We start from the raw sequence: 26,817 nt of genomic DNA, 5'->3' as shown, positions 1-26,817 counted from the left end.
TGAAAATGTAGTTAGGGTTGTTTTAAGTCCCGTTGAAATATTCTAAAAGCCGAAAAAAAGTGAAAAGAAATTTGATTCGGCTTCAAAAAGCACCAATATATTGATAGGTTCTTTTAAGTAAATTTAATTGTATGTTGGTAATAATATTAATAATAATAATACTAATTTTCAAAAAATTGTAAATAACAATTACAGAAACGTCAAACGTTGGTAAAAATGCTTTGCATCAGAGTATATTTTGCAACAAATATCGTAAAAAACTGGGTATTTTACGTTTGTGTCTTCAGTTTTGGGATATAATCTATATTCGGCGCAATACGATTTTTCTTTCATTTTGTTTTGCTTTTATTAGTGGAACCTACCATAATAATTTCGATTAAATGACTCTTCAAATAAGAAAGTTGTCTATTGCGCTCGTTTGTGTAATCTCGTTTCGTTTCATGCTATGGATTGCATACAATTTTACACAAATTCTTTTCATTTACTTTATACTTTTTATTTTTTAATTTTGATTAAATGTTTTGATTTTGCCAAGAGATACGCTCGGCTCCGGCGGCTACGCCGCCTCGCCTCGCTCAGATGTACATCAGTGTATAGCTCGCCTTCCGCTCGCAGTATTTATTCAATACTTCTCATCACATTTTTGAAACTGGGGCAAAATTGTTACCTTTATTTAAATCGCATTGGAAACGAAAGCTGAAACTGGCACCCGTCAATGTGGAACGATTTATTATTCTCGGTTGTCCTTATTTTGTGTTTGTAGAGGTAATTAAAACTTTTGAAGAGAAAACCTTTGGAGGCTCATAAAAACTTTTTAGGCATTAAAGACTATTGGCGACCTCTAAAGGATCAAGTTTCACTATTCACAGGCAAAAAAATTCTGTTAGAGTTCAATTGAACATCAGTCACCCACAGTAGGTCTAAAGCCCTGGCGCATTTACCTCCCATTTGGGCGACCGTAGATGTGTTAAATGTTGGGTTAAATTGCACCATGTTCTAAAGCTAAACGATCATCCTAATAATTTTTTTTTTAATTTCCAGATTAGCAAAATTAGAAGAATCGCTAAAAGATGAAAGTCTCTCGGAGGAACAAAGGCACGAAAAGCGACTACAGCACGCACAGAAAGAAACGGAATTTCTCAGGTTAAAAAGATCTCGATTAGGCGTAGAGGATTTCGATCCGCTGAAGGTGATAGGAAGGGGAGCGTTCGGCGAGGTCCGCTTGGTCCAGAAGAAGGACACGGGTCACGTGTACGCCATGAAGATTCTCAGAAAGGCGGACATGCTGGAGAAGGAGCAGGTGGCGCATGTCAGAGCCGAACGTGATATATTAGTGGAGGCCGATCATCAGTGGGTCGTCAAAATGTACTATAGTTTTCAAGATCCTATCAATTTATATTTAATTATGGAATTTCTGCCCGGGGGTGATATGATGACGCTTCTAATGAAGAAAGACACACTTTCGGAGGAATGTACACAATTTTATATTGTGGAAACTGCTTTAGCTATCGATTCTATACATAAGTTAGGTTTTATACATAGGGATATTAAACCGGATAATCTTCTGCTCGATGCGAAGGGGCATTTGAAGTTATCCGATTTCGGGCTGTGCACTGGGTTAAAGAAGTCTCATCGGACAGATTTCTATAGAGATTTAAGCCAAGCCAAACCGTCTGATTTTAGTAAGTCACACCGCTCTCCGATTTCTTTCAAGTTTTTTTAACATTAATTTTTGTGCAGTAATAACCTCCAGTCCAATGGATAGTAAGAGAAGGGCGGAAAGTTGGAAGAAGAACAGACGAGCGCTTGCTTACAGTACCGTGGGCACGCCGGATTATATTGCGCCAGAAGTGTTCTTACAAACTGGATATGGACCGGCTTGCGATTGGTGGTCGTTAGGTGTAATCATGTACGAAATGCTAATAGGGTATCCTCCGTTTTGTTCGGAAAATCCACAAGATACTTATAGGAAAGTTATGAATTGGAGGGACACTCTCCAATTCCCAGCTGAAGTTCCGATCTCAGAAGAGGCCAAAGAAACTATCGTTAGGTGAGTGACGTCCTGAAAACATTTCTGGAGTATGTTGAATAATCTTCTTGCAGGTTTTGTTGCGAAGCAGAAAGGAGGTTAGGTTCCCAAAAGGGAATTGAAGAATTAAAGCTAGTACCATTCTTTAGGGGGGTGGACTGGGAGCATATACGTGAAAGGCCGGCTGCTATACCAGTAGAAGTCAAATCAATCGACGATACGTCTAATTTCGATGATTTTCCAGATGTTAAGTTGGAAATTCGTAAGTATCAATTCTTGATCCAGAGATTAAATTAAAAAAAAAACCAATCTTGGAATATTGAAATTTTGGAAACTGGAATTTTCAAATTTCTAAAGTGTTTGTAGTTGGTGAGGATAATGTCTTGGATCTTTAAATCTACTTATGGTGAGGTTTTCATGTTTTGGAATCAAATGGCTAGATTCTAGACGATTCGCGAATCAACTATGTTCAGCTCAGTATGGATCCACTTGACCCACTACATTTTTTATTCTTTTCAAGGGGATGTTTCGTCCAAACTGATATGATTTAGTTGGCAGTGTCCAAGAAGTAAGCCCACTAACAAGCATAAGTTGTTTTGAAGAATGTCCTGCCTTGAATTTTGAATTTTCAGTTTGAATTAGATCTTCACATCGTAAAAATAGGTTGATACTATAGTAGGATTTTCCGTAGTTTGCACGCACGACATGGGTGTATTATGACGTCATCACTAAGTATGTTTACATAGCATCATACAGACAGTGCTGCATTACATTAACAACTTCCATTTTTGTTTGTTTTGGTAGTTATTTGTAACAGGTCATGATCATTTACTAACAAGGTGGCCGTTATCATTTGGACGTAAACGAAAAAAAAAATTTAATTGTTTTTTCGTAATAACAACGCCCGCAGTACTTAGCAGCAGAAGTCGAGACGCGACTGCAACTTTGACATACCCCATACTCACGAGCAGAGCCACCGTGACTTTCTTGTCAAAACAACGGACGTTTCGCGGCACTTTCGAATCTGGGTAGCAGTTGGTTCCTTTTATACACAAATGGGAAAGAAAACTCATAATTTTGTGCGTAAGAAAAGACGAGAACATCTAAAATATATTACGCACACAACCAGGCGATGTCAGGAAAACCTTCTTCGGGACAAAAACCCCGGCATAATATACGAACTAAATTAACAAAGACAACAAAAGCAAAAGAAGATCCACAAAACGAATTTCAAGATCATAAGACGATTTTCAAAAAACTCCTGAAGGTCATCCGATTCGCCCCCTAGCGGTGACTTTGAAAACTAGAGGTCACAGTCATCTCCCCCTGACGGCGACATCGAAAACTAAATAGACTTGTAGAATCGGAAGGGAAGTATGCATTAGAGAAGTTTCCAGTATCCACGACTGCACAGTTGTCAAATTTTGTGTTTACGGTTTGCAGAAACTGGTATTGTTTTTTTTTTACTACTTCACGTACTCTTTTAGAATTGTTTTAAGCACTACCGCAATTAAACTTATATTACCAAAATTGTGGAGGGGGGAGTTTATCAAATCCATCACCATAACTGCTTTGTTCGATTTTACTACAGAAACGAAATCTATGGAGCGTGGTGATTTCCCATGGTCCTCTTATCCCTAAGTTTAAACTGAGGTTAATGACAACATCCACCCACTACCACCCATCTCTCAGACAAATCGTTATGACCTTTTCAATGTCGTAGGGCTGTTAACCTTTAGACTAATATTTAAGTGTTGCATGACATTGACAATAGAAAATCGCTTTATGAGAATGGGCACGACTGCTCAACATACGTTTATGATATTATTCAATATGTTCGAATGATGGGCTTTATAACCCGCTTCCCCAAGACTGGAGTACAATGCGTCCACACCCCTCCACCCCATCCATTCCTACGATAAATCTTTGACCTTTATTTGGTTTTCAATGTTGTAGATTTGTTACCTTCAATCACCTGCAAATGACTTTGGGACCTTTATTTAGTTTTTAAAGTCGCCACCAGGAGGAGATGACTGCTACCTCTATTTAGTTTTCAAAGTCAACGCTAGGGGGCGAGTCAGATGACCTTCAGGAGTTTTGGAATCCGTCTCATGGGATTCCCATATATTTCACTGGGGAACAGTAATTTTGCGGCATGGCAGATTGAAGTCAATTCTGTATCAGACTAGTGTGCTGAATACTGGAAAAATATCAGATTTGTTAAATTGGCTCCAGTTTTTGAGATAAAAACTATTAACTATTTCAATCAAAAATTTTAGTAAAAATCCAATTTGCACTGAAAAAATACTTTTATTAAGTTGATCTTTAGGAATGAAAACAAACAAAAATATCTATGCAGTTGACTGACGAAATTTAAAAAAAAATAATCTTTTCTAAAACAATTTTGATATTGTGATATTCTTCTTTTAGTGTGGTAGTATGCCCGATTGGTACCGAAGCAAACTTATTTCCATTGTGCAGCAATACACATTTCAAACTTCTTTTTGAGCTATCAATAAAAAGTCTCCAATGTTCAGGCTTATATTCAGGAAGCCCCATAGAAGTTAAGAGTCTAGAAACATATTGTTACAAAATACTAAATTGTCTTCTTTGGTAAAGTAAGGAAGAAGCTTTTGTTCTCTCGTTCTAAAGGATGTAATGGTAACACCAGGTTGAAGACAGTGTTTTTCTTTTAGCCTCGAAGCAAGAATTTCAGCCGATTTTTTTGGTAAATTCAAATCACGAACCAAGTCATTGAGATTTAAATATTACCGAAGGCGACTTGATGTCAATCCTTTTTTGATCACCGCGGATACTTAAAATAAGACGAACTGATAATTTCTGTCTAATAGCTGATCAGTGAAATGTTTACTACTAAATCCATGAATAGACAACCAAACATAGTTGGAAATATTCAAATAAATACAACTTTAGAAGGGTAGTTTAACATTTTGCATTGATTTTTTACGTTTCGTTTATCCCAAGAACCAGAATCAATCCAAAAAAACTAAATGCATATAGTGTATATCAAATACCAGTGTTTATAAAATTCATTAATAAAATGAGTGCCGCAGACATTTTTATTTTTTTTTGTTCCGCTGTGTTTTCGATGGGATTGAAGCGCAATGGTAGAGAGGCAACCCGTATCGCATCTCCCATTTTATAATGCCATTTCATCAGCAGCATACCGTTTTGGTTTTCTTCGGAGTTTTTAGTATCGAAACTAAAGTATTACTACTAATAAACCATGCCGCATGGAATTTAAGGAAACAAACCGTGCAACTATCTCCAGCAATTCCACTTTCAATGCATCATTTGGAAACTCAACATTTTTGTGCTGTGAGGCATGCCTGTAGTTATTGCAGGAAGATGGTTCTTCTAAATTTGGTTGCAAATGGTCCCCGAACCACTTACTAAAACTGTCCTTGTTTGTTCCTATGGTAATCTGGATCGTTTGTTTTTGAAGCAAAAATTAATGATGGTCCAGAAATAAAATAATGCCTGTTTCGGGCATATAAAACAACATATCTGAAATAGTTATGAGAGAATATTGTTCTCATCAATACCAGTACTGGACTCTTGATAGTAAATCCATTACACCTTTTCTTGGGTTATCTTTTGGACCAATTAAGGAACTTTTACACCCATTAAATATGTTTTTCTCTTTTAGAACTTGCAAAAGGGATTCAAGCGTAAGATGTTGTTCTAAAATACAAATGCTTGTGTGAAACCATCAACATCTCTAACGGGTTTCTTACATTACCTTGTTTATTAGGATGTCCTATAGGTTCGACCGATTTAGAAATTTGTGAAATAGAAGTCGCTGTTCGCAACTTTCTGTGAAATGAAACTTGCTACATATACAAATTCTTATGTTACTAAAGTAACCCCTCATCTCTTATGGTAACCACCATTATTTGTTCCTCTTTCAAAGGAACGAATAAGATATGAAATAAGTTGCTTACTTTTTCTTGCTAAACCCGATGCCATTTTTGCATTTATTTTATGGAAAAAATACCGCACGAATTTTACTAATAGAATTTTTGTTTCAGCTGCTGCACCTTTACCTCAAGACGGTGAAGTGTCTTATAAAGACTGGGTATTTATAAACTACACATTTAAAAGATTCGAAGGTTTGACACAACGAGGCACACCTACTAAGAAATAGTTCTCTTTTAAATATTAGAGATTACGCAGAAGTTAGCTTGCAATTAAATGTGCCCTTATTTATTTGAAGGCTCTTATTTTTAGAAAGCGATCCCTCCCTCGTTTTGACCCCTTTGTTGTTTTCGTTTTTTCTAAAAATAAGTTTGTGTAAGCTCAAGGGCGGGTTGTATGTAAATGTGCTGTGAGCTGTGAAAATGCAACGTGTTTGTAATGATAAAAAGTGCCGCCGCCGTTGCGTCGCTGTGTTATCATTAGTTATGTATCGCGTTTATTGTTTTATTGTTGAAAATCGATCACCTACTACGTCTAGAAAATTTTTAACTTTTTGATGTGCATGCATGGTAAAAAAGGCACAAAGATAGAATTAGTTTTCCAACTGTCGAAGTTTACGTGATAAAAAATGTCATCCTTGGTTTTTAGAGCTTAATTGTATTATAAAAGTGTAAAGGTGCCGGCGGAAGGCTTTTACTTCAGGTTATATATATACATAATGTAAAAATGCTGTCTAAAAACGTAGTATAAAGTGTAAAAAAATGTTGATGAAAAAGTAATATAGTTTTGTACAAAAGCCTGGTGTTCGTGTAGATTTTTGGGTATGCAAAGCGCGCACGCGAAGTATTATTTTTTTGTAATTTCGTTTCTCTTCTTTCCGTTGAACATATCAAATCTCTGCGACTGTCAGACAGTCCCAAAATGCATGTGCAGTGTTCGTACATTGGAATTTTTATTAGATCGTTGACGTTAATGTAGCTCTCTACACACTAATGCACCAAGATCTTAATGCAGTTACTTTTCTCTTACTGACGTATTGGTGCAAAATTTAGGTAGAAATTATTTATCACGCAATTTGTTATTTATTGAAGTTTGTATTTTGTAGAAAATAAAAAAAAATGCTAACAGTCTTCTGTAAATATGTTTCTCGAAAATGTGCATAAGTAACATGAAAATTTACTAAACTTATAATTGTTTTATTTTGTACCCTTTTGACATTTATTTTTCTAGGTAATTGCCAGCCTACCGTCTAGGAGAAATCATGTTCCAGCACCACGTTGTTAAGGCGTAATTTACGTTAAGATGTCTGCATTCTTCACCCAAAGGATTTCCAAGGTTTTATATTAATACTCTGCTGCAAATTAATTTCTTTTTTCGTAAGGTGAAAATTGCAACCAGAAAACTTTAATGTATGGGAAATCCTTTAGTAAACTTAACTAACTAAATATGAACGTAAATATCTGATTTTGCTAACAGTTTTCTTTATCATAATTTCACTTTGCACGGGATATTAGAGTATCTCTTTCTAACTTGTGGCACATTGTGGAATTTGCTGAATAGCACGTCGTTTATAAATATGGGTAGTGTATTTATCTAACTGAATTACGATTGCGAGCTTGTTACCTTCCTTGTGATAATTTGAAAATATTCCTTGACCTAAGTCTGTATCACGTCAATTCTTACTGAGATGGCACTTTTGTGGTAAACTAATGTGCGCGGTAACTCCACGCAAATTCCGCCAAGGGTAGCATGCACTTTTTCTATTATAATCCAAAATGGAAACTTCACTTTTTTCGCGTAATGTTTCCACTGGGGCAAAATGATAAATTTCCAGAACTAAGTACTGGATAGTATGGACACTTAACGTCGCTTTGAACTATTAACTTTTTCTTCTAAGCTTGATTATAAAAACGCCTTACGTACAAACGCAAAGCTTTCGTATGCCAAAACGAGACTATTGATTTCATGTAGGTACTACTATTTTAAAAGTTTATTCTAGCAATGTAATTTGTTTCGACTAAATTTCCGGCCAGTCCAATCTTTATAATATGAGCAAGTATAAATTATGTTAAACAAACTTTTCACAATTTCAGTGATTTATTTTATGTTCCTTCCCTACTGCACTTCAGGTCATAACGTTGCTTACAACAAACCTAAGGAGGTCCTGGTTTAGATGTTGGGGCATGTGTCATTTTTCGATTTCAAAATTTAAGCGGGATCTCGTTTAGTTTTGGAGGGAATAGTCATTCTGGTGGCCATTTTTAAACGTTGCCGGGTTGGTTTTATTTCAGTGTTCTTGTAGTGTGAAGTTAGTGTAGAACCTGGGGGTTAAGTACACCATAATCGCGATCTCGTATAAGACTTTGACAACCTTGCATTTGAGAGTAGCTGTTTACGTTATAGCTACTATATAAAAAATACAGTAGCTGTAATTTACGTCATACGTGCCGTAAATTTGTGTTACGTGAGCAGAACAGTAAAATTGAAATTTTACTTTCATTTTGTTGTTCTGTGGTTACGTGTCTACTTTTTTTTCATTACATTTGCTCTTGTATTGAGGCGGTTGCACATCAAACGTAAACGGAATCATATAACCATAACAAAAATTCGGAAAATTGATGTGTGTTCACATCGTGAACGTTTATGAACCAGTCACCCTGTATATAAAAGAAAGACAGACTTTTTCTAACATCCCGATCGAACAATGTTCGCAGCACACTGTACATACAATAATTTCTCAAATAATTCTATGGTTGTGTAGTGGCGCCATCTACTCAAATTAAAATGAGGAATGTTTTGGTGTGGTCTTTAACCAGATTTGTGACCTATAAATAACAATGCTGTAATTTATTAATTTAAAAATATTTGTTTAACATATTTTAGAGAATTTTAAAATGAGGTGGTGAATGTCCAGTATTCTAAATATAAACGGGAGTGTTGTTTTTAATTCTTTTGGTGTTAGTAGGTCTGTTTATCCTAAATAGAAAGTTCTTCCTTGGTGGTATTGCATAAAAGTCTATATTTAAAAATGGAAGATATATTTCACTGGTGTCGAGAGGGAAACGCAATGCAGGTTCGAGTGTGGCTCGATGATACGGAGCATGACATGAATTTGGGGTAAAGATTTAATTACCTACTTTATGTGTTTGTTTATGATGCATATTTCAATGCCGTTTCCTTATTTGGATACATTTACTTGTAGAATAATAAGTAGCTACCTACTTTCGAGCGTGTGGGACTAAATCTATAAATCTGTAGCATTTTCGTTAGGGGTCTTCCCTACTTAACTGTGATATCATTGAGGTTTTGTTTCCTCTACACACTATGAGCAATTGTTTCGATTAACTTACAACTGAAGGGTGAGTCATTGCCCAATATTCCCTGTTTCCCCATTATACTTTTTTTTCGATGAACTGGATGCAAAGATGCTAGATAGTGTAAATTGTAGGTTCACAGAGACAGGGTGGTATCTCTTTGCGACCCAAATCCCAATCCGAATGAAAAGACACGGTTTAATTGTAACAATGCAGGTGTACTTAGTTTAAGGTACGTTTCTATGAGGTAAAGACAGAAGTAAAATGTTTCCTGATTACTCCTCCCTTCCACCCCCACATCAAGTTACATAATTTTTTGTTACTACCTATCTATGTTCTTATCATATGATTAATACACTGTTTAAACTGCCAATTTTGGGTAACTGACAAATTTTGATTATAAGAGAATGTGTAGACATCATAGGATGGCACAATACAAATTTAATACAATTTTCAGTTGTTTTTTTTTTAATGAGGTTTGCCTGATTTGTTGAAAAAGGAAGTTGTATTGTGTGTTGCCTATAATATAAGCAATCACACGAAAGGGTATTTTCATTTCTCCCTTAAATTGAATATTCTCAGTGGTAATGGACGGTTTCAACGAATTTCATCCACCCTGTACATGATAAACTCGTGATAAAATATGTGCAGTAATTAATTGTAACAATTTGATATACAGGATGCCCCATTTTCGATACTTTTATAGGGTAGGTATCTCTGTAACTGTTAGTGCCATTAAAAAAGTAATATACTTAGGCGTTATGTACTCTTTTTGGATTAAACTTAAAATCTCGCTTAAAATGGTAAATGAAAATTTGAACAGTTTTGCTCGCTTATGAGATATGGGGGAAAATAAAAAAAATGTCAATTTCAGAATGAATTTATGTTTTCTTGGTTAAAGGAGGATACAGAAAAATGTGTATTGCAAAAGTTTCTTTTTAATGATTTTTGAATTTGAATAATACCTATTCCGTTTTTAAAATAAATATACGGGGCCAGGTAAAAAGTTATTGGACCCAACCACATTTTTTAAATATTAAAAATTAAATGAATATTAAGTTCTCTTTTCAAGACTGTAACACTAAAAATATTCAAAAACATTCAGATTAACAAAAATTAAAAAATCTTTTGAAATATTTTTGTATTTGAATAATAATAACAATTATGTGTGCGTGTGCGTTCAGAAAAATTCTAGAAAATTCTAAAAATTGGTAGAGTTTTTAAAAAAATTGTACAAATTTTTAGAAAATTTTACAAAATGCTTGTAGTGTACACCAAAATTCTACAGTGAAACCTTGGGGCAAACCCGAGCCATTTCAAAATTTCTGTACACTAATATTTTAAAATTCTAAAGCTTCTATAAAATTCTAGAAAGTTCTAACAATTGTATAAAATAATTGGGTGCGTATGCGTGAGGTAAAAAATTCACTATTGATTCAAACACATTCAAAACATTTTTAAAAAATTTAAAAAATCTTTTTGAAATTTTTTTGAATTACCTATTTGAATTTTTGTCTAATTGATTCTCCGTAACGGTGAGAGATACGGTGTAGGTTAAATGGGGACAAATAGGGGTTTGTAAAAAAATTTTGTTTGAAAAATCTTTGAAAAGATTTGACCTCGGATTTGACCAAAAAGTTTGTCAAAATTTTAATTTTTCGTAGCTTCAATGGCAGGAAATGGACAGTTTTCGTTAGCACCCCCTATGGGCATTTTTTCGGAGAATCTGAATCTGCCACCAGAATTTCCATAACACGCTAGATGGAGAAGCTACAGGCTACCCTCGAGGCTACCACTTTCTTATTTGTTAGGGACGCCATTTTGGATTTTTACTGAATGAGATAGAGGACAAAAAAAGAAAAATAATGACGTGTTCTATATAAATTATGGTATAGAGTTGACACTGGACATTTTTCTTTCTTTGTCCTTTATCTCATTCCATAAAAATCCAATATGGCCTCCATAATAAATAAGAAAGTAGTTACCTGTAGCTTCTACATCTAGCGTGCTATGGAAATTCTAATAACAGATTCAGATTTTTTGAAAACAACTGCTCATAGAAGGTGGTAACGAGAATCGTCCATTTTCGAGTTTTTTAAGCATTTCAAATGTGTTCTTTTGGTCACAAAAAGGGGTGTTCGTGTACATTCGGAAAAAATTCTGGAAAAATTCTACACAATTTTAGTAGTGTACACCAAAATTCTACAGTGATTTTTCCCTCAGGGGAAATTTTGTATACTACACTAAAATTTTAAAATTCAAAATGATTTAATTAATTGTTCCACGACTTCATCAAGGTGGAGTACCCAAATTGATGAAGAATTTAGAATTTTAAAATTGTATTGTGCACGAAATTGACCTCGAGTGGAAAATCGCTGTAGAATGTTGGTTTACACTACATACTTACCAGCATTTTGTAAAATTTTCTATAATTTTTTAGAATTTTTTTCCGAACGCACATGCACACACAATTATTTCATAAAATGTTCTAGATTTTTTTTAGAATTTTATGATACTCAAAATTTGAAGTTTTAGAGTAATTATACGGCGCCAGTCAAAAAAAGCTATCGGGCCCAACCTCATTTTTTGTATATTTTAATCTAAAAGGATAACATATTAAATTCTTTTTCTTTAAATATAACACTAAAAAAATTCTCTTTTGATTCAAAAACATATTGTTTGTATCATTGGAACTTTTTTCCAATTTGTTAAAAAATTTTTAATTTTTTTGAATCACTTGAATCATTTTTAATATTAAAAATGAGGTTGGGTTCGATAGCTTTTTTGCCTGATGCCGTAAAATTACTCTAAAACATAGGGATAAACCACTGCAAATCTTGTGTATATTAACGTTCAAATTTTATAAAACAATAATATTGTATGTATGTGTGCCCGGAAAAAATTCTAAAAATTCAAAAAAGGTTCTAAAAATTGTACAAAATAATTATGTGTGCGTATGTGCTCGGAAAAAATTCTAGGGAATTCAAAGAATTGTATAAAATAATAATTATGTGCGTGTGCTTTGGGAATAAATTCTAAAAAATTTTTAGAACAGTTCTAAAAACTCCGTATAATTACTTTGAAAACCGAGCGGTAAACCACTTCAAATTTGGTGTACAGGGTGGTTCAAATTCGTGGCTCACCATTGGGATCTCCGCAACGTTGAGAGAGACGTCTAAAAAGTAAAAAACGTTTTTGAAATTTTTGAAAAATTTTGGAAAATCACCTGTATCACAGAAAAATGTCACATACAAGGATGTTACATGCAGTTTGTGGATAATGTCACAAATAGTAATAACAGTTTTTATTGTCATTTATCACACATTGAAAAAAACCTATTGTCTATTTTATGGTTATTGTAACTATGCCGCGAATAGTAAAGCGGTTTTAAAGCATAATCGACGTAAGGGATTGTCGGCGAGTTGTAAAGTTGTACGAGCGCGCTAGAAATTAAATGATAAAATTGTAATTTTTTATTTGTAATTAGAAAATTAAGTTAATTGCGTGTTCAAGCTAATTCAAGACAGCCTTGGATAAAATATATAGTGTGTCGATTTTAAAGGCGGCTAGTGGGAATATGTCGGAATCGTGACAGTGGCGAGAAACCAGGGTAAAGTCGGGGGAAAAGTAGGAATCTTGGTTTTTTCACTTGCTGTCGTTTTATAATGTATGACGTTTTAGTTCCAATAAGTTACGCTAGGCCTGCTAATGCTTGAGTATAGTATCAGCAACTATTTTTATTATCTGCACTTGCAGTGATGACCATGGGTTCAGTCCACTTCATTGGGCCTCTAAGGAAGGTAATAGCAAAATCGTTGAACTTTTACTGCTGCGAGGGGCTCGCGTTAACGCCACCAACAGAGGAGATGACACCCCTCTACATTTGGCATCCGCACACGGCCACAGAGACATAGTTTTAATGGTACCCGACAATCGTCTACAAAAATCATGATTGACGATTTTGCTTTCAGTTGTTAAGACAAAAGGCGGACGTTAATTTCACGAACGAACACGGTAACTCCCCGCTGCATTACGCGTGTTTCTGGGGCTATAGCGATATAGCCGAAGATCTACTGCACCACGGAGCGTTGGTGTCGATCGCGAACAAAGACGGCGACACGCCGCTCGACAAGACGCGTAGAAACTTGGCGAAGACCCTGCACGACTTGGCCGTGGAAGCCGGACAGGATCTTAAGAAAATCAAGTTCAAAGACCAAAGTTGGCTCGGTCTGAAGACGAGATCGCGCGACGCCACCCTTTCAAGGCACAAGGGCATAAACATCAAAGAGCTGATTCTACGCGACAAAATCGCCAGTTCTCCCAGTGGCGAAACGTACAAAGGAATATGGCAAAAGAACGAAATTGTCGCAAAAATTCTGGCAATTCGTCACTGCACCTCGAGGGTGTCTCGAGATTTCAACGAGGAGTTCCCGAAACTGCGCATATTTTCGCATCCGAACGTTCTACCAGTCGTCGGCTGTTGTAATTCGCCTCCGAATCTCGTCGTTATTAATCAGTTTATGAGTTTGGGCTCCTTGTATAGCGTGCTTCACGAAGGAAGTAGTGTAGTCGTCGATACCGCGATGGCGTTAAAGTTTGCCTTAGACATCGCTCGAGGAATGTCGTTTCTGCACGGTTTGGAACGGATAATACCGCAGTATTACTTAAATAGCCGTCACGTAATGATCGACGAAGATTTAACCGCTCGAATCAACATGGCCGACGCGAAATTCTCCTTCCAAGAGAAGGGCCGCATTTACTACCCCGCCTGGATGTCGCCCGAAGCCTTACAGAAGAAGATCGGCGATATCAATTGGGAAGCGTCGGATATGTGGAGCTTTTCCATTTTGCTGTGGGAGCTGGCGACGCGCGAAGTCCCGTTCGCCGATCAGTCGCCGATGGAGGTCGGAATGAAAATTGCGCTGGAGGGACTGCGAATCGGCATCAAACCGGGCATCTCGCCGCATTTGACGAAATTAATCCGAATTTGCATGAACGAGGATCCGGGTAAACGGCCGACATTTGACATGGTTGTACCGATACTTGACAAAATGAAACGATAACTGCCATTTGTACATGTTTTTTTTCTTGTTATTTATTGCTCGAGTGCCTTTAATATTGCCTTCTAGATTTAAAAGAAATAATATTTTTTGATAAATGCTTTACTTTTTTAGATCTAATGTTCAGTATTTTAACGGCGATAATATAAAGATGGAGAGTGGTGCTTCCCTTTAATTGTATATTTGCATCTCTAAATGTTTATTTACATTACAGCCAACGTAATTTATTGGGATTGGCGAAGATACGAATTTAATTCTAGTATCAAAATATTTCTAATGTCATTAACTTTTACTATGTATGTATTATTATAATTATTCTTACCTATCCAGTCTCTCATTATCCACTTCATCTTTGATTGTAAATGAAAAGTATTGCAATTGAAGAAGAGTTTCGTCCATTTATATGTTGATGTGTTGTGTTAATATTTGGATTCAAAAACTTTTCTTCCAGATTTAATAATACAAGGAAATTTCAAGCTCTGATATCTACGCGATATATTGCTTCGTAGCGAACATGAAGAAAAGTATGTCTGGTGATAACAAGAACCGTATTGGGGAAAGCCGGCGCATTCGAGGTAAATTTTCGCCCAAGATCATTACGTTAGGTACGCGAAATTTAATTCTAGAAGAAGTTACAAGTGTGATTTCAAGAACCAGAACGCGGAATTAGTTGACACAGTTTATTTAAATCACTGTAAAGATTAGCAGAAAAAATATTCAGTAGTGAGACATTCGAGCACGTCATGGAGAGACGGTTAAGCAAATTCGGATTTGTGAAAAATGATGGGTTACTTGCAATTTTTTAACGTGTGCGAATAAACGAATTGCAGGGGAACAAATTGTAGCAACTTGATTCAGTAGGTAAGCAACACCGATCTGGGACCACTGACCTTGAGTTCTGCGGATGGGCCAACTACTGCGCATATACCAAATCACTGAAGGTTATCGTAGTTGTTGTCTAATCTCACTGAAGGTCATTGTGGTTGTTGTCCTGAACTAATGTCACTGAATGTTAGACGTAGATGTGAGTTCTGTGCCCTGGCTTCAAGGCTGATGGCATTACTCGAGTACATTTATAAGCCTCTCTCCTCACAAGACATGTGCTAAAGATGTCGGGCATAGCAAAGAGCTATCTTTGTTGTGATGGCTGTGTGACAGTTGATAGAGTTTTATTCCAATGCAGAATCGAGCAATTTCATGCAATAATTTCTCCCGCATTATAAGCTAATCATCTTGCAGCAGCATACCCCTGTGGATTTCAAGGTCATCAGTTAGAAATAGTATAAGGTGTGCTGTGGCGATGCTTTCAGTCAGTCCCCGAGTCAAAATGGATCTAAACTCACTAAAGAACATTACATTCTGTAGAGTGTTCAAAATGTTACGGTTCTATGAATACTTCATCGTGTTTGATTTTAGGCTTAGGCAGTAATCGTACTGGAAATTGGAAAGTTTTGGAGATGTCCAAAACCGCAAAGCCTGCATATATATGTTTGTTGAGAAACACAATCTAATCGATTCATTTCAATAACCATATCGTTATCGAATAAAGGTGCGACTATGAAAATTTGGTTTTGACACTGATGCACGCGCTCCATTACCGACCGTCCCATTTCGTTACTAGACGTAGGTACATATCCTTATACTTTCTCACGTTCTCTATTAATTTTCCAAATACACTGTTGACCATGAGATGCCCCAACCTTAACAACGTCCTGTGAATATGATTGTCGATACGAAGCAGATCAAATGACCGCGTGGCTTGGATTGGTCAAATAAATAGATTTAACATGTGTGTTCATGGTCTTTGATACATCATGTAGGTTACACAAGCTGCCAACAGAAATCTGGTGGGATTACAGAAAAGGGAAAGAGAGCGAAGATGAGACGGATGGAATTTCTTGGAAGACGACATGTGTTTACAATTTCAACACCTGCAGTCCACTTTTTTCTTAGAAATGCGTGAAATGCAGGGAATGGGCGATTTTGGGGTGGTTTAGGGGTATTAGCAGATCAAATTACCGCGTGGCTTGGGTTGGTCAAATAAATAGGATTTAACATGTGTGTTCATGGTCTTTTGTCTTGTAACCGGCTGAAGTGTAAAGTACGGCTTGTCTTGAAATATTTTGTTATACCTTAATCATTGCTGTGTGCTTTTGCTTTGTTATATCAGGTGAGGTATTTGCTTTATTCAATTAATCTATAAATGTGTGTAACTTGAATGCAGATTGTAACCCTTTATTTATGTACTTACTGAATTCAATCACTTGTACCTTTAATGTGTAACCTTTGTTGGTATTGGCAATCATGTTTCATTGTCGGTAGGGCTGTATCTGTGCTTTACATACTTGCATGTGTACATATTTAATTTGTGTATTGTGCTTTTTAGTCACTCTCGATTATTCCATTGCATTTCATTATATTTGCTTATTTGGGACTGTGAGTAATCAAGAGGGAAGTGTGCTTGTTTAGAGGGGATCGAGCTATTCGAGTTTATACGGCCTTGGTGAACCTAACACTAACATTTTCACTCGTTCCGAACCCAACAACTTTAGCCCAGGTTTACAGGGACCCCACTGGGCCTGGGTACTCCTCCCGCCCGGCGAGGTATATTTGACATTTCTTAGTTTTGTCCGATGTATGTGTTGTAATACCTGGGGAATGGCTCGATCCCATTTTGGTTACTCATAGCGTGTTTGTAGTAGTTACCCCGGTTTCGAGAGGGCTCAAAAGTGCTGTACATTGGATGTTGTTCATTATAGGACTACTCCGAATTAGGTTTTCCTGCAGTTTTCCTAATTCGTAAGGTAAATGCCGGAGTAGTATAGAACCACTTAAGACCCTCTGCAGGGGCACCGTTTTGGTATTAGCTTCAATATAAACTTAATCAACTATTGCTTTTGGTGTTCCTTACCCATAAAACGCCCTCAGTGCCTGCTGAGAACCCAGTTATTACACAACGTAGGTGTCCTACATGACGATCACGATCTTAGTGCACTCGGAGTGGCCCCAGAGTGACAGATTCTCGCGGGAAATGTAAGCGAGAGTATTCAAATAGGCAGCCATGTTAGTTTGGCATTCCCGCCACTACCGAATGTGGTCCAATATTCCAGTGTGACTTGAAGTTGGCGTTAGCCACCGAGATAGTAGGAGGCTAAAATCATCTCATCATCACAACCATCAATTTGAAAAAGTGTATTTCGAATTCGTTTAAAACCTGTATATCCAATTACTTCTGTTTCTGATAAGTCAGTTCTTGCTAAAAATCTGGAAGCCAAAATTAGCCATAATCCGCCACCTTATACGGATGTATACTTAATCGATGGATTTTTTATATTACATTCTAATTTAATTTAATCCTGCTTTCTTTAATAAGGGAAAAAAAGACCACTAACCTTGTTGAAAAAAAATATTCCATTTCAAGGAGCCTTTACAGCTTTAGGTGATGTGATGTGATGTTTTTAAAAGCAAAAAGCATTAGTTTTTGTATTATTGAATGTTAATTAATTAATAATTTTTGTTCCTGTTGAGCCACTTTTCTGAAAATCAGTAGCGTCCGTCCTTAATGCCCAAAGTACCCGTATACCAAATTTGAATACGTCTGCCACTTTAAAAAAGAGTGCTATAGCGCGGACGGACGGACGGACGACAATACAAAACTATAAAGGATCTGAGGATCCTTAATACTAGTAGGTAATAGTAAATTCAAGAACATGCTGATTAAACTGACATAAAAGTAGGTAATTACTTACTGTACACATACACATGTATACGTATGCTCGAGCGGTACTTTATCTGTCTGCCATATTGTTATATATAACCGATGAAAATGTCTGCCATGATAAATGTAAGCTAGAAATACTGTTAAGAATAACATATTTAAATTTCAGATTTACTGAAATATTTTTAAATTTAATTTTTTTTTCAATTTTGAGAAGCGTCTGCCGTGACTTCACAACCGCCATAACTATCTGCCATCGTGATTTTCCAATAAAAGAAATTTAAAATATACCAATGGCAGCTTTACTGAAATACTTTCGAATATGGTGAAATTTTTATAGCTGTTTCATCCGAGCGCCACTCAACCTACCTCGATCTGGCTAAGCTAGTCCCCCACTCATGAACAGTAAGTATAAGAGAGTCTTTGGACAAAATTGAGGGTTTACTGAAATATGTTGGGTCTGCTTTTCACTGGCTCTTAGACTACTGCATTTGATCGAATTCGGTTAAAAGTTTCAATTTGACACCGGTAATTTTTAACATGGCCTCAAATGCGAATACCTTCAATGCAACAACGTAAAGAAGACAAACTCGATATGTTGCCAACCAATAGGAAGCCAGGATTTTCCCTTTGTTGGATATTGCTTTACTGACTATGTGTATCTCTCGAAATCGATAATCAATATCTCCTTGGACCATGACTCTCAATAACCGATTAAAAAAAGTGCCGCATTCGGATTGGTAACATTAACATAGGTCACTCTTGTTCCGCACCGGTCGGGAACGATCGACGAAGAAAAAGTCATGATAGACGATGAAGATGATACTTGACCGCTGTGTTGCATGTGGGGCATTTGCTCCGAATATAGCCGGAATTACCACACCAATAGCAGCTCAGTTTGTGAGCATTCGTCGAGGAACTTGTGGTACTACTTAGCGCATGAGTTTCCGAGGATAATTTAGACGGGTGTGCGCGATTGGCCTTATTGTGTGGCCAAAATGATGGTAATATTCGCCATTTGGTCGAACTTTGATTGTTAGGTTGGTACACGAACTTATAAATTAAGATGGACTGCTGATCAAACAGTTACGTAGAGGTAGAAATGGCCCTAGCATGAGCGCGGCCATGATGTGCACGTTTTAGTTATTTTCTAGGGGAATTTTCTTAATGCTCTAGTTTTGAGACTATTGCAGCCTTGGAAAATGGCATGTGTCACAGTAATTTATTTATAAAACCTGAAGTTAATGCTTGTTTATTAGTTGATTTGAATTTCGCGCCAAGTGAGTGCACATCATGGCTGCTGTCATTTGTCAATTCAGCATTAGCAGTCCATCTTAATCTTAGATTAGGAAATTCTTTACTCTTTTACTTCTTTACTAAGATGCAAGTTGGAGGGAAGCATTTTCTTCGAGGGCACGGCTCTTATTAATAAGATCGCAAAATCGTTGATTTGGTCGCGTGGGAGAGGTTCCCTAATGCGGAGACCAAGAAGACTGTAGAGTGTAGATCGTGTTCAGCTTATGTGTCTCCTGCAATTCTGAATCTTTTGGTAAGCTCGCTGCTCGATAACAAGGCATGAGTATTTGCGTCCGTTGGTTCAAGTTCACCTTGTTGTTTTGTGTTGTGGCAACATTGTATGCGTGCACTATGCACGCGCGCCACCTTTCCCTGTAGGTATAAAAGGAAAAGAAAATGTAAAATCTCTCTCATTCAACCTACAGTGTAATTCATTTTTCTCTAATCTCAAAACATAGGGGGTGCTTGCGACCGCTTTCAGAAGGTCGACCGAGAGGTCGACTCACCCTGTATAGTATAAATTTATTGCTTAAGTGCCAGAACAGAACACCCTGTATGTCTTCGCAATAGATCATACAAGTTGCTTAACTTTTAAACTTTCCTATCATGATTAGGGTCGATTATACAAAGGCAGTTTAAACCTCGTTTGGATTAAGGCAGATTAGTTGCAGTTTGACATGTTAATTCCGAGCGAGGTTGTACAATTGGCCCTTGATGATTAATCACCAAAACACAGAATAGAAATAGCCAATGGGAGCAGTCCAGCAAATGATTTGTTTATAATCCCATTTATCTAACCCTCCATCCCATATTATAAATAATCCTGCCCAAATAGCAAAATACACAACGTGTTAGTTTTATAACAAAATGAAAGCTTATATTTTGGGTTGCTTAACACTTTTATTCTGGGTATGTATCTACGAGGATCCCAAACATCTAATTTTTTCCACTTAGAGAATCAGGGCAGATTTTTCCAACGAGGACTGCTGGGTCTTGGGATTCAATAAGGCAGCTTTGCTATGCTCCTCGTGCGATTTACTCGACAATTTCAACTTGGGTAGCACATTAAGGTAAGCCAACCTTATCACCGCGTCCATTAAAAAACGATTGGTCTTGCAGAGAGCCGTGCCTAGAATGTTGTCACCACGACGACAACGTATCGGTCACTAAGAAGTACGCCAAGGCAATCCTGGAGGTGTGTACCTGCAAGTTTGGCGCATACCCGCAGATCGAAGCGTTCATTAAAAGCGATCGTCCGTCTAAGTTTTCCAACTTGCAAATTAAGTACATACGTGGCTTAGATCCTATTATCAAAATGATGGATAAGGACGGTCATATTCAGGAAACTGTAGCAATTGAGAAATGGAACACTGATTCTGTTGAAGAATTTTTAAATACGCATTTAGAACTTGATGTGGCTGAACCGGACTATTTAAAAACCAACATGATTTAATACTGGCTCTCTTTTAGTAAAATTGTGTAATATATGGTTTTTAAAATTTTGTTTAACAAGGTATTTGATTCAATGTATAATTTTTGGCTTTTAGAAGTGTTGTGGGCTTGCGTGCAAGCAGTAATTAGTATCAGAACTTGCTCAAATTCGCCCATTTCAGTTTAAGTAGAGGCCTCTATGCGCGAGCTATGTCTATTGCTCTGCATCATAATTTTTAACGAATTTTTCAACATATTTGAGGTAAATCTTGGTGCATGAAAATAGGCAACACACATTTCCTTGAGCACAGGAACTATCTTTCTCTCTTGGTCACTGTTTGGGGACGCAGCTATAAATGCACTACTTTTAACTTTGGTAGATATATCAGGAGCCCTTTCACAAGAGATATATATATTTTATACAAGTATAAAAAATGTTTTAACATTACATATGCACACATAAGCTTTTTCATCTTGTGCACAATTTTGTCTTTAAACTCAACGCCCATACACCTTATGACTAGTGGCTCTCAAATTCAAGAAACTATTGCGGTAAATACGAGCAACAGCAAAGATAATACGACACCTTTGGTTTGGAATCTTGTTTTTAACTGCATTCGAGAAAGCATTGTACATTTTATGTTTGTTGTTTTTTGTGTCATTTAAATGCAAGTAAAAAGCAATCTTTGCATTTCTGTATCATTTATTTGTGCTTTGTATGCAACATCTTATATTTTTTATAATTTTTCATCTGTTTTTGAAATTGACTTTGATTTAACCTCAATGCAGAATCACGTCTTTGATACCGCTATTAATTTTTAGTTTGAATTCACGTTTATTTTTGGTGTAAACCAACGTCGATTACTAATGAAAGGTAAAAATTGTTGAAAATTATTTTGTTGTAATGTTATATAACGTAATGCTCCAGGATAAAAATGAACAGCATGGGAAAATCGGAAAGCATAAGAGATACACAGTCGGTTAAATTTAAAAAAAAGTTGTGGATTTTAGCTTTTAGTGCTTAGTAAAATGATGTTTGAAACATTCGGAAATTCCGATAAGTTCCTAACATATTAAAAAAAACAAATAACACTTCTTCATAGTCACGTTTTAAGCTCTACAAGATTGTGCCCACAGATTTCTACTGCGACGTTTCGTCTTTGAGAAACCATCATCAACTTCATATTTTTATATGGACCAGTAAAAAGTACATACCTATACCACAGATATACGTAAACGTATATCTGTGCCTGTACTGTATATTGAGTAGCATTTTTTTTATTACTAATACAATGGTGTAAGCTCTTTCCTTCTCTAAGGGTGTATGGCACAATATGTGGTTTTGTCCGTCTGTTCCTCGTCTAACTCGAGAACGAACAGACAGCGATGTCAAACCTTCGCCAATCGATTTCTACGGGTTCAAGGATCAGTGCTATTGAATATGTGAGCCGGATCAAAACTCGGTTACGAATACGAGCAGAGTGGCAAAAAATTCCCCTACTGAAAATCGTATCTTGGCTGCTTTTTTCATTCAATCACTTCAATTTAAGATATGGATTTTCAACTATTAGAATGGGTCCGATTAAAAAAATGCCTATAGGCCAAAGACTATAAGATTCCATCAACTAATCCATCTATAGGAATACATGTCAGGCTATAGTAATCGAGCACAGTTAATTTGTGCACCACAGAAGCCCAAAGGAGTACCTAACTCAGTAACTGCATTTGGCACATTGTTGTTGGACCTACCACCGAAAAACATCCTGATAGCATAATAACTCGGAATGAGTGGCTACATAGCATGAACCAGTGGCAATATTTATGAGCACCTGCAGACCACATCAACAGTCAAGATATAATTAGGTGTCAGTGGGAATTGCATCTGTGGCTGCTGGAGCACTTATATTATTCACCTATAAATCAAAAATAATAAATACACTGCGACCTAACTAAATACCATGGAAGAAGCCCTGCGGAATACCATTCACTACTTAGCTTCAATGTCAAGCAAGAAGACAGTAATATAAATGGTTAAAATAACTGACAAATAAATGCTGGACCTTTATTGGTTAGTGTGAAAAATACAAATGGCAATAACTCAAATACGTAAAATAAACATAATTCTAAATCAACAAAACATACATTCTAATACAGGAGAAATAAATAAAAAAAATCTGACAAAAAACAAACACTATAATAAAAAAAAACAGTAAAAAGATTAATCGGTTAAAAGTTTTACCGTATCATTCACTACCTCAACTCCCTGTGTTGAGTATAAGCAGTGATTAAATTCTCTGACCAATTTCGGAGTCTCTTGGCCACCTTTCATCTGACAGTATTTCTTGAGGACTTTTTTCTGAAGCTTTGCTATAGAGATTGTTTTTTCGTCTTCTTTAAGGCACAGTTTTATCAGATTTGTCAATTGCAATGCACGAGCGGTGTGAGGTACCTGGGTCTCTTTCGTGTTGGTACCCTTGCTCTTAGTTTTGACACTTTTCTTAGTTTTCTTAGCGTGGTCGGGTTTTTTATGTGTGTCTATCTCCTCTGTCGGATCAGATGTTTTTGCTCTTTTAAATTCGTAGGAGTTAATGTCGTTTGCTAACGTTCGTTTCTCTTGACCCATGGTAGTACTTGTGACTGTTTCTTCCTGCTGAAGTTTAGATTTTTTTCGGTTTTTGCCCTGTGTTTCACCCATGTTGACTGATTCCGCATTTGATTGTTCGTCGAAATCTCTTTTCTTTTGTTTTGTATAGGTGGGGGTTATTTTCAACTCTTCTGGTTGGGTAGTTTCACCTTTCTTTTGTTTTTTTCCACCCTACAAAGAATAATTTGTTTTTCTATATTATTGTTCAAGTCGTCAATTTTCCTTTGCTTACCTTTTTTTTATTCCCCATTGTGAAAGAACTTTTCTCAGTAACTATTAAACACTACAGGCAACCCCTAATAAAATATTCAACAACCACAACGTAGAAACAAAGGAACGCGCTGATTAAGCAATAAACGACAGGCATGCATGCAAAACGCGCGAAAAATTTTAAATTAAAATTGCACGACCACAGAATGCTCATTATGGGCTGCATTCCGCAATTAACATGAATCTTTGTGAGTACACAAAGATGTGAAAAACAGCCCAACATTGTTATTAAATGCAGCTTTTGTAGTTGAGGTTTAACAAATTGTCGGTAGTGGTAGTTGGATCTTTTTTGCAATGACAAAAAGAACGTCTGTATAAGTTTAATTTCCTTTTTGAATGAATGGTTTTTAGAGGTCGTCACGGCTCTAAGCTTCTATATCTTCTTGTCCTTGTCCCTCTAAACTGTATCTTCTGTTCTTGTAACACCGAATCTTTGCAGTCTTCTCTTTTTTTTATAATCTCCAGGATATTATTTTCATTATAGCTCTGGTACCTACTTATAATTCCTTTTTATTGTTCTTCTATCGTCATATCCATCTATATACTCTCTTTCCCCCATATATTCTTTTGAGTTTTGAAAATCTTCCTCTTTGATGGGATCTGTGGTTAAAGAAATAAAGAAGTCTTGCACGAATTGATAAATGAGAGAGATTATAAGAATATACAAGAATAAACAAAAATATATTACACACACACAACAAGGCGATACCAGAAGAAAAACCTTCTTCGATCGGCTATTCGCTAACCTTGGGCGTTGCATCTGTAGTTAGTTCAGTATATTGCGTTGCCTTACCTTCCACTGTGATGCTGATACCTACCCTTTCTTTAATTTTAAAAGAAATAGATTTTTGTTTGAACCACTCAACTCCTTGCTTCAGTAATTTATTTTTATACCAGAAGAAAAACCTTCTTCGATCGGCTATTCGCTAACCTTGGGCGTTGCATCTGTAGTTAGTTCAGTATATTGCGTTGCCTTACCTTCCACTGTGATGCTGATACCTACCCTTTCTTTAATTTTAAAAGAAATAGATTTTTGTTTGAACCACTCAACTCCTTGCTTCAGTAATTTATTTTTAGTAACCCTAATATATGTTGTTTCTGCTATAATATTATAATTGATCCCAGTGTTCACTGTTCAGGAAGAATTGTGCTCCTAGATGGAAGGTGTAAGAAAACATTAGTATATTAGCTGAATGCTGCCCATATTAAAAGTCTTACTTTCTAACCTCAACTTTTTCGTCCGCGCGGATTATCAGTACAACAAAATAATCTAATCCATGTTGCTTCTCAGGCTGTAATATTCTATACATATGCAAAGACCAAAGTAGTCCTACAATGGGAAATAAAAAGGTGAGTGAGAACAATAGCCATTCACCATGCATTTTTGTGTGTATACAGGACTTCGAGAATTATTTACTGTGCTCTGTGATCGGAGCATTTTACTGATCATTTTCAATTACAAATTTATTGTAGGCCGGCAAGAATTTAAAACAAAAGAAGATTAAAACCGCCAAACCACAGAAAAATACTAGAATTGGAAAATTCAAAAAAGGCAATGGACTAAAACAAAAGAAACAAATGGTACCAGAGAAACAATTGAAAAAGAACTTAGGAAGAGAATTGACAGAACACAAATCGATCAAATTAAGTAAGAAACCAAAATTGAGAGAGAGAAAAAGCAATGTGAAAAACTTCAAAAGGAACCAAAAGGCAGAACTGAAAGATCAGAATGAAGCAAGCAGTCCCGCTCGTGGGAGAAAACGAAAACTAAAGCAAGACACTAATAATTCTCAAGAGTTTAAGAAAATGAAAAAGACTGACCCGAACAACTCCAATGTAGAGAGCGAAACAGAAACCGAACCGGAGCAATCGAAGAAAAAGAAGAGACGTAGTAGGCTGAAGAAGAAACGAACTAATATTGAGGGAGCGGATGAAACGAGTAAAATTGCACCCAATGCTGGGAAATTTTTACTGATCAACCTTATCAAAACATACTTAAAGGAGAAAGTGAAAACAATACCCGTGTCAAAAATGCAACAAAGGGTGCTTAAAAAGTATTGCCAATTAAAAGGTGTTGAAGAAAGCCCTAAGCTTGTTAAGGAATTTCATCAAAGCTTGAAATCAACGTTCGGTGTTGTAGTAATTGATGATGTTGTAAAACTTGTAAATCGATAATAATTGGTCTTATATAATCTATGTTGCAATAATAATTGTATGAAATTTATTAGAGATTTGTGTAAAAAGTGTCACACAAAACTAATTTGTATATAATAAAGAGACAGAGAAAGGACCTTATCTCGCAGATAATAAACAAATGAAAATCATAATCAGCCATGGAATTATTGCCATAAGAAATACATTGTAAACTTAAAGGCAAAAATGCAATGTTGATTCTCAAATGAAATATTGAGTGTTTAGTATCACTGGTTTTGTAATTTTTTTTCCTATGAAGTGACTTAAAAATCCAATATGGCGACCATTTAAAATAAGGAAGCTGATACCCATATCTCGAAAACCGTAATTTTGAACAAAAATTGTCTACACCCATTTAATTTTCCCCATCGAATGTTGCAACTTTTACTTGAATCTTTTTTCGATAGCTATCTTTGTTACTAAAATATATTTTAACTATTTAAAAATGTTGTTTTCAATTATCTACGAAAAGCATTATTTTTTTCAAAATATCGGAATATCCATGATGAGCATTAAAAACCAGACAACTTTGTCAATTTAACCGAATCTATGTATAATAATAACAAAGATAGCCATATGATCCTACTTAATTTAAGACACCCTGTATATACAAAATGGTAGTAGAAGTGCACATGGAAAGCACTGTCTTTGGAGTGAGTGCGGGTCTTCTGGCTGGTGGAGCGCGGCGCGAGGTCGAGCTGGTTCTGCAGGTGAAGAGCTAAGATTCTTGAAGTGTAGTCGAAGAAGGAATTACATTGAAGATTTTGGGGTTCTGCTTTTAAACGTTAGCGGCCAGAGAGTAGAGACGCTACGCTCTCATCAATTGACGGTTTTGACTAATAAGGGTGCAGCAGTACGTTTTAGTTTGCTGCTGGATGTGGAAAGCGGCGCGCCGCCACATTTAAAAATGTACATCAGTATAC

General features: G+C 36.3%; 5 protein-coding genes across 6 annotated transcripts in view; 4 read left to right on the top strand and 1 right to left on the bottom strand.

Moving 5' to 3' along the window:
- Window positions 1-6,551, top strand: part of LOC116174075 (serine/threonine-protein kinase tricorner) — a 209,324-nt gene extending 202,773 nt beyond the window's left edge. For both annotated transcript variants that reach the window (XM_031491862.1, XM_031491863.1), the window contains exons 3-6: window positions 1,042-1,682; window positions 1,741-2,050; window positions 2,104-2,291; window positions 6,082-6,551. In XM_031491862.1, the coding sequence (XP_031347722.1) occupies window positions 1,042-1,682; window positions 1,741-2,050; window positions 2,104-2,291; window positions 6,082-6,197 (1,255 nt within the window). In that variant the 3' untranslated portion in view covers window positions 6,198-6,551. The remainder of the gene's footprint in view (window positions 1-1,041; window positions 1,683-1,740; window positions 2,051-2,103; window positions 2,292-6,081) is intronic.
- A 2,196-nt stretch (window positions 6,552-8,747) lies between these two features.
- Window positions 8,748-14,667, top strand: LOC116173899 (integrin-linked protein kinase). Its single transcript, XM_031491640.1, has 3 exons — window positions 8,748-9,085; window positions 13,039-13,204; window positions 13,254-14,667. The coding sequence occupies exons 1-3, from the start codon at window positions 8,997-8,999 to the stop codon at window positions 14,343-14,345; spliced, it is 1,347 nt and encodes a 448-aa protein (XP_031347500.1). The 5' UTR covers window positions 8,748-8,996; the 3' UTR covers window positions 14,346-14,667.
- Window positions 14,668-19,952: 5,285 nt separating this feature from the next.
- LOC116174359 (selenoprotein F) lies at window positions 19,953-20,882 on the top strand. Its single transcript, XM_031492274.1, has 3 exons — window positions 19,953-20,265; window positions 20,311-20,426; window positions 20,476-20,882. The coding sequence occupies exons 1-3, from the start codon at window positions 20,224-20,226 to the stop codon at window positions 20,807-20,809; spliced, it is 492 nt and encodes a 163-aa protein (XP_031348134.1). The 5' UTR covers window positions 19,953-20,223; the 3' UTR covers window positions 20,810-20,882.
- A 1,946-nt stretch (window positions 20,883-22,828) lies between these two features.
- Window positions 22,829-23,808, bottom strand: LOC116174319. The gene is made up of 2 exons (XM_031492219.1): window positions 23,664-23,808; window positions 22,829-23,602 (listed from the first exon to the last, which is right to left on the bottom strand). Exons 1-2 carry the CDS (start codon window positions 23,679-23,681, stop codon window positions 23,006-23,008), a joined length of 615 nt encoding a protein of 204 aa, XP_031348079.1. The 5' UTR covers window positions 23,682-23,808; the 3' UTR covers window positions 22,829-23,005.
- Window positions 23,809-24,893: 1,085 nt separating this feature from the next.
- Window positions 24,894-25,991, top strand: LOC116173750 (protein PXR1-like). The gene is made up of 2 exons (XM_031491424.1): window positions 24,894-25,051; window positions 25,175-25,991. The coding sequence occupies exons 1-2, from the start codon at window positions 25,037-25,039 to the stop codon at window positions 25,874-25,876; spliced, it is 717 nt and encodes a 238-aa protein (XP_031347284.1). The 5' UTR covers window positions 24,894-25,036; the 3' UTR covers window positions 25,877-25,991.
- Window positions 25,992-26,817: the final 826 nt, after the last annotated feature.

The sequence above is a fragment of the Photinus pyralis genome, unplaced genomic scaffold (assembly GCF_008802855.1).
Source record: "Photinus pyralis isolate 1611_PpyrPB1 unplaced genomic scaffold, Ppyr1.3 Ppyr1.4_LG6, whole genome shotgun sequence".
NCBI lineage: Eukaryota > Metazoa > Arthropoda > Insecta > Coleoptera > Lampyridae > Photinus > Photinus pyralis.
The sequence above is the reverse complement of the archived record's forward strand: the minus strand, read 5'-3'. Positions and strand labels throughout refer to the sequence as shown.

Coding starts and splice junctions, on each gene's coding strand:
- LOC116173899 (XM_031491640.1), top strand. CDS start 8,997: ATGGAAGATATATTTCACTGGTGTCGAGAGGGAAACGCAATGCAGGTT. Junction 9,086..13,038: donor GAGCATGACATGAATTTGGG/GTAAAGATTTAA, acceptor CTGCACTTGCAG/TGATGACCATGGGTTCAGTC. Junction 13,205..13,253: donor ACAGAGACATAGTTTTAATG/GTACCCGACAAT, acceptor TTTTGCTTTCAG/TTGTTAAGACAAAAGGCGGA.
- LOC116174359 (XM_031492274.1), top strand. CDS start 20,224: ATGAAAGCTTATATTTTGGGTTGCTTAACACTTTTATTCTGG. Junction 20,266..20,310: donor GCTTAACACTTTTATTCTGG/GTATGTATCTAC, acceptor TTTTCCACTTAG/AGAATCAGGGCAGATTTTTC. Junction 20,427..20,475: donor AACTTGGGTAGCACATTAAG/GTAAGCCAACCT, acceptor TTGGTCTTGCAG/AGAGCCGTGCCTAGAATGTT.